Source organism: Notothenia coriiceps, unplaced genomic scaffold (assembly GCF_000735185.1).
Source record: "Notothenia coriiceps isolate Sejong01 unplaced genomic scaffold, NC01 NC01_scaffold00009193, whole genome shotgun sequence".
In the NCBI taxonomy this organism is placed as follows: domain Eukaryota; kingdom Metazoa; phylum Chordata; class Actinopteri; order Perciformes; family Nototheniidae; genus Notothenia; species Notothenia coriiceps.
The window spans coordinates 591045-598889 of NW_011341894.1; the positions used below are offsets into that span (position 1 = coordinate 591045).

General features: G+C 40.0%; 1 protein-coding gene across 1 annotated transcript in view; it reads left to right on the forward strand.

The window, feature by feature from the left end:
• The window catches only part of zranb3 (zinc finger, RAN-binding domain containing 3), a gene marked incomplete at its 3' end in the record, with an annotated part of 56066 nt that overhangs the window by 36773 nt on the left and 11448 nt on the right, over window positions 1–7845 (forward strand). Inside the window, 3 exon segments of the mRNA XM_010770769.1 lie at window positions 687–866; window positions 2216–2389; window positions 2826–3261. Of these exon segments, the coding sequence (XP_010769071.1) occupies window positions 687–866; window positions 2216–2389; window positions 2826–3261 (790 nt within the window).

The window sequence follows — 7845 nt, forward strand, 5'->3', positions numbered from 1 at the left end:
TTGTGTGTGTGTGTGTGTGTGTGTGTGTGTGTGTGTGTGTGTGTGTGTGTGTGTGTACAGAGGTGGGAAATAGTGTACAAATACTTGTTACTGTACTTAAGTACATTTTTCTGGTATCAGTACTTTACTCCTCAAATCTGTACTTTCTACTTCTTACATGTTGAACACAAATACCTGTACTTTCTACTTCTTACATGTTGAACACAAATACCTGTACTTTCTACTTCTTACATGTTGAACTCAAATACCTGTACTTTCTACTTCTTACATGTTGAACTCAAATACCTGTACTTTCTACTTCTCACATGTTGAACTCAAATACCTGTACTTTCTACTTCTCACATGTTGAACTCAAATACCTGTACTTTCTACTTCTTACATTTCCCAAACAGGCTGGTTCCTTTAGTCTGAATGTGTGTTTGGTGGCGTGATCATTATTATTTAGAGTCATTGCGTGCCTATTGATTTGAACACGATCAAAACAGCTGGTAGTTATGGGTACTTTTTACTTAAGGACATTTCAAAGCCCATACTTCTTTACTTTTACTTGAGTAAAGAAGTTTAGTCAGTACTTCTACTTTCACCAGAGTATTTTTAAACACGAGTATCTGTACTTCTACTTGAGTAAAGGATGTGTGTACTTTTGCCCTCTCTGATGTGTGTGTGTGTGTGTCGTCCTTCTCCAGGGTTTGACCTTGACCGCTGCCAGCCATGTGGTTTTTGCCGAGCTCTACTGGAACCCCGGACACATAAAGCAGGCGGAGGATCGAGCGCATCGCATCGGGCAGACGGCCTCCGTTAACGTGCACTACCTCATCGCCAAGGGCACCTTCGACACCGTCATGTGGGCCATGCTCAACAGAAAGGTGCCGTGTGCAAAAGGGTGGAGCGAAACACACTTTCTGATCAAAAATGTTTTTATTGCGTTTCGACAATGCACAAGTAATGTTTGTCATTTAGAAGTGGAAAGCTAAATATATGCATACACATGAAACAATGGTCTACTAAAATGCATCAAATACCTATGATCACATCTACTGTATACATACACACATACATATGCTGCAGATAAGCTATACCAATAACAGTGTAGAATGCATTTTGTTTTAAAACACACACTCTAAACACTATTTATCTGTGGTCAAATACACGCTTTTTTTGGTTTAACCTTGTGTTTTTTTTCTTTTTTCTGTGTTCTTTTCGCTTCACACTGACTCAGTAACAGTTGGACAGTGTCCGTTTGTTTCTATGGTAACATGGAATGCTCAGAGTCAAACGAGCCAGTATTTCCATGACGACCAATGATGTAGCACAACAGTGGTCTCCTTTAGTTTTGGAAGCTGGTAATTAAACGACAGGATTTTTTTCTCACAAGAAATTCATTAAAATCCTTAAAAAGTGTAAAAATAACAACAAAAAATGACACAAAAGTGAAGTAGAAGAAGTTGTTCTTTGCTTTTTGTTTACACAACTTCTAGAAAAGTATATAATTAACTCTGATATTGCACAAATCTGACAAACTTAGTTTTATATTTCCATGTTATGCTGCATATACAGTACATTATATCTACTCCCCAACTTGTTCAATATGACGAAGTACATTCAAAAAATGTTGAGCCACATAAGCCTTAATTGGAGAATGACTGTGTTGTATTTGTTTTTCATGTTATTTTATGCCGTAAAAAGCTATTCTGCATACTGATTACTTTTACTTTTGAAACTAGAAGTAGATTCTGCTGATAATTCTTCTACTTAAATAAATTGTAATGGAGTATTTTAAAACTATTTCTACTTTTACTTAAGGACTTTTTCCACCCTGCCAAGCCTTTTGATTCATCAGCACACACTCCACCAATGTCACATTTCATTTGAATGATAGATCACTGGAGTCTCACCAAACATTTAAGAATAATTATAACTAATTATCGCTTTAATTGAGTGTGATCTCGCTGATATATTCTGGCATTGATCAGCTAATCAGTGGACAGTGATGAAGAAAACATATGCAGCTGCTTCTTGAATAACACTTATTATCAGTGTGTATTTTCTTAAATATTGAGCTTATGTACTGCATGCATCAAAAACAGACTTAAAAATGACATTTCCTGTAATATCGTCCATGTGTGTTTGCAACTGCTCGTTACAGATCATGCTATGTGTAAAATAAATGGAAATATGATGGAAATGAGCATTAAATATTCTGCGTGTGCTTCAGGAAACGGTGACCGGCAGCACCTTGAATGGCAGGAAGGAATATCTGAAGGCCGACGAGGGCGACAAGGACAAATGGGAGTTTCTGAACTTCTCCGACGCGTGGAAACCGAGTGAGATGCTTCTGCCGCCGGAGAGAAACAGCGGAGACTACAAAGAGGACGTCTTCTTCACTCATGTGAGTTCACCTGTCGTAAAAGACTGCTTTATTTGACCTCTTTTCAAAGCTGAGATCATCCAAAAAGGAACACATTAAGATTGACTGCCCATAGTCGTTCTGTAAAAACAATATTTCTTGCATATTTTCATACATTTCCGCAAAAGAATTCCCAAATTGAGATCAATAAAGCACCATCTTATCTTATACATAACATCACAGAGTCTGTATAAGATTAAGATATACTTTATTGATCCCAAATTGGGAAATGTTTTCCATACAGCAGCATGTTAAGACAATAGTTTGAGTCAAAAATAAACAAACATAAAATAGAAATGAAAACAGAAGTAAAAGTAAGATATATAATTATAAAACTGAGATTTGCTTCTTGGATCTTTTGCTGTATTTAATCTTTCAATTGAAGAAACCTGTTCTCTCTGCTTCCTTTTCCCCTCAGTTTGAGAAGGAGAAGCAGCACGACATTCGTTCCTTCTTCTCACCGGGCGGCAATAAGGAGAAGAAGAGGAAGAGGACAGGAGACGAGGAAACATCTCCTTCAGAGACGAGCGGCAAGGGAACGAACTCTGAAGAAAGAGAGGAGATCAAAGAAACCGAAACCATCCCCGACGTGGACTTCTCCCCCCAGGTGAAGAGGCTGCGGACCCCACAGCCGAGCCCCAGTCTCAGGCCTCAACGTGGGGGTAAAAGAAGGTCTTCAGCCGGGGGGAAATTACCCAGCAGCCCCAGCTTCTTCTCCATGAACCCACGGAAACTTCTGGAGACCGGACCAACGTCTGAGTGGAGCTGTGTGTCCTGCACATACTCCAATAGTGGCTTGATGCCGTACTGCGAGATGTGCAACGTCAAACGGCCTTCTTCTACTGCTCCGTCAGGTAAGACTCACATTCAATCACAAATAACCTCTTGGGTTACAGAATAATAGTTTGTTAGCTTAATCCAAACTGAACGTCCCAAAAGAGGGTCTAAATTGCCTAAAATGACACTTAGCTACTGAAACATAACGAAACTTGTATACAACAAACAAGGAGAAACATGCATTAACCATATCGTGCTTTATTTAGATTAACCATTGGCCGTATCTATCGTACTCTTAGCAAGAAAGCGAATAAGGATAAAACACTAGATGTTGAAATATGCCTTTTTAAAGACATCATTTAAAACAGTGGTTCTCAGCTGGTCAGGCCTCGGGACACACTTTTCACTTGGTCAATAAATCCCGACCCAACATTTTGAAGTACTCAAATCTATTCAACAAAAAATCCTGCAGTAATATATACGCTTTTCAGCATACATTATTAATAAAAGTGAAGTACAGTGCATATATCCCTTCACAGAAATAAAGAATGCTGTTAAAAAAGGTTTAATGAGATGATGGAATCAAATCTGAACTGTATAAAAAGGCACACATGCTGAAAACCCAACTTTAGAAACACTAACATAAACTATGCATTCTGGTACACTCTGAGTAGGAAATAAATAAATCTATTACTACCCGACATATTAATAATATTTTATGCCATTGTTTGTTTTTCACTTAGTTCTGACAGCTTGCTGCTCCTCACAGAGAGAAGAGCAAAGAGGAGATAGTCTGTGACTTACTTTAAATTGTGGGTAAGGGTAGATAGCTCCCATTGTTCTGTGACCTGTCAATCATCAGACCGGGGGTCATATTTCATTATGTGTTCATTTTTATCTGAAGTTGTACCCATGGATGTATAAAGAAGAGTTCTACCGCAAAGCTTATTCTCCGTGGGGACTTCCGGCAACAATCTTGATTCTGATTGGCCAGAAGACTCGAAAAAACATCAGCAAAGATGTTTTATTGAGAAGATGATCACTACGTGACTACTGGTCTCCGGTACTTCCAGTCCAACGCCTACTGCATGCACAGCGTTAGAGAATTGGGCCTTCAAAATAAAAGTTTGACTTTTTCCCCCCAAAAGAAAAAAAATTAAATTCCTTTTTTCTTCACTCACACATCACACACTCGAAACGGGTCCTCGACCCACTCGAAACGGGTCGGTCGCGACCCACCAGTTGAGAACCACTGATTTAAACCATGTTTCCCTCCATCTCTTTGACTTTATACTTCATAACCCACTCAAACTTCACAGGACGAAGGGCGATACAAAGACAAATGAGTAACGAGAATGAATTGGACAAAGTAACGAAAATAAAACGTTAGAAATAGTGATTGAAGAATAGTTTTTTAGCCCTAATCCAAACTGAACGTCCCATAAGAGGGTCTAAATTGCCTAAAATTACAATATTCTGATTATTCTTATACAACATAATGTCACCTAGCTACTGAAACATAACGAAACTTGAATACATGATCCAGTATACTGCTAAGTTTCAGACACATTAAATCACAAATAACCTGACCTACTCTTGTATTACGGACACTTGCAAAGCAACAAGGAGAAACATGCATACACCTATAGTGTGTTATTTAGATTTACTATTATATAATAAGGCAGAAGAACACTGAACAACATAACAGAGACTTTGCATGCAGCTTCAACTTCGCTATAGCTGCGAATAATATGAAATATGTTCTGTCTTTTGAGAACAATCTCATGGGAGCGTACACTGATTTTATGCATTAACAATCATGTGTTACGGCAAGTTATTTGGCATTTTACAAGTGACTCCATCGAGCTGAGACAGAGGGTGTTTCTCAATGTCGAGTAAGGATGCTCCAGAGCCACTATTTCAAGCATGCTACGTCATCGAGTGCCGCCGAAGGACTGTTCCAATGTCCAGCATACTTGGAATTCCACCGAGGCCGCGTCCTTGATTTGGGGGTAATTTCGAGGCTGCACATGTGTAGACTCCGCGGTCTTAAAATCCCCACAATGCTTTGCACACGGACCAATTTCCCCAAATCTGTGGCGGAAAATGTAAGGCGGGGCCTCTCTCATATTAAGCACACCTGCACACTTGCTCGCCTGTTCCACTCTTCGTTTTCCGAATGCCAGGAAGGATTCTTGCCTCGCTTCTGAAGCAAGTGACTCGGAAGACATGTGCTACCAAGCAAGCATCCTCGACATTGAGAAACACCCAGAATCTATAATCCGTTAGTGTTCAGATTGGACCCTTTTTTGTTTCTTCGTTTTTTCTGCATTATATTTTGTACATTTACGCCTCTTTGGTTTACTCCTAGAAGGTAACCAGACCCGGTGTGTGTGTGTCTTTTATTAATTCACAAACTTCACTTCGCTGCAAACTGGATTCCATTAAGGGAATAAGGAAAATAAAGCCATCATCTCTTGCTTGGAATGAAGCGCTTGAAGCTGAAATCCATTCATTTCTTTATTTTCCTTCCTGTCAATATCAATCGCCGCAGTCTGTTGACATAATACTTTTCAACAGCATTACAGATTTCACCAGATGGAGACGCGTGATAGCGAAAGATGGAGGCAGAGTCTGAAATAGCTCCTCTCGCAGAATTCTCTCTCTCTCTTCGCAGATGACAAGGACTCCGTATAATTCTCACCTGTCAAACCCAGAGAGAGAAAACAGGCGCTTACTTTTGCTGCAAACGTCTCGCACAAAGTTGGAAAAAAAGTTCTCTCTCTGACAGCCTATGATTGTATCGTGCTGGAAGCAACCGGGAGGAAGTCGTTGTGACCTGGCAGGCTGCAGGTCCGCGCTTTTTAAATGTCTGAGATTGCTGCGAGGAAAAAATATCCTAAAATGGGATCGCTGTTTTGGCAGCAGTGATATTCAAGCAGCATTAGTTTAGTGCTTCTTTTTAATGCGGGACGACCCACTGGATTGAATGGGTTATTGATATAGGAGGGATACAATCTGACAAACGTATAGATCTCATGACTTTGTGTAACCGATGGCTGCAGCTTCATATTTAGACGTGATTTCCGTTTCTATCTTACTCTTAGCAAGGAAGCGAATTAGGACAAAACTATACCGAACTAAACGTCCCGAAAGAGGGTCTAAATTGCCTAAAATTACAATATGATGGTTATTTTCATACAGATTAATGTCACCTAGCTACTGAAACATAAAGAAATAGTATACGTTATCCATTGAATATCTTCCCTATCTGCATAAACAACTCTCAAGTCTCATTACGCACACAGGAATCTATATTCAGTGTAAGTACAGAGTCAATATTTGCTGAAGATTGGTGTGCAGCTCAGTCCATTGCAAGTGAGGATGTTGCTCTTAAAACACACACAGTTCAAACGAGCACTACCTCAGGCTTTGAGCATCGAGAAAACACCCACACACTCACCCCTCCCACCCACACACACACACACACACACACACACACACACACACACACACACACACACACACACACACACACACACATATATTTTTTAACACAATTCACCCCCCATTTCATTCTCAGCTGCAGCAGATGCTTGATAACTATTCAGCAATCACACTCTTCTTTGTCACAAGCGGCACTCTGCATTCACAGCAGCAGCAGGCCGTGTCAGCGCCACACAGGGAATGTAACAACCTGCTGCATGTGTAAATGACAGACTGTGCTGTGAGAAATAACAACTGTATTTATGGAGATATCTCTCAACCTCAGCTCGCAGGAAATAATCAGGTCGGAGCACGAGATGTGTTATCCCTTCAAGAGCAACGGTGTGCAGAACACACGATGCACGGACAGCAAAGCTTCACATTTACAGTAAAGAAACACAGGATTTCTCTTTTTAATGTGTGTTGATTTGAGCAGTAAGACAGCAGCTGTAGAGGAGGAATAGTCTGCATGCATGAGGACATCAGTCGGTGTGCCATAAGGTGTTTGTACCAGGAAGAAAATAAGGAACTTTATGTAATAAGTATTGAAACAGAAATGGCATTTTAGGAGCCTGCTACAATATCCCTTAGCTGCTGCTGCTCTACTTGTTGGGCTTTCAGTAATTACTATCTATTATTACTTTCTTATGGTGACATCACAGAGACTACGTCCATATTTCATGCAATCTATGAGGTAAACACACAGTTAATCCGTCCTTAAAGCTGCAGGTTGTGAAGAAAACACCCAGTTATTTTTCGTTGAAATTAGGGATGCACGATATTGGTTTTTTGAAACCGATACCGATAACTTCCTGCTTCTCAAGAGCGATACCGATAACCGATAATAAGAAAAAAATATATATATTATATATATTAATTTAATATATATATATATTATATTATTATCGGTTAAAAACAATGAATGAACAATTGGCGCCATCATTTCTATGATGAAGTTAGAGATCGTTTTAGCCCTGGGGTCGTCTCTGGCAAACTTCTTGCCTTTTTCCAAAGCCTCGTCGATAGGTAAAGCCCCGGTGCCTTTGCAGCTGGCTTTGGATTCGCCGCTAGTTTAGCAGCGCAGGCGTCTTCGTACGCTTTTAACACACCATCGTAGCGATGGCGATGTTTCAGGTGACTAATCAGGTTGGAAGTATTATAGCTCGTTGCCTTTT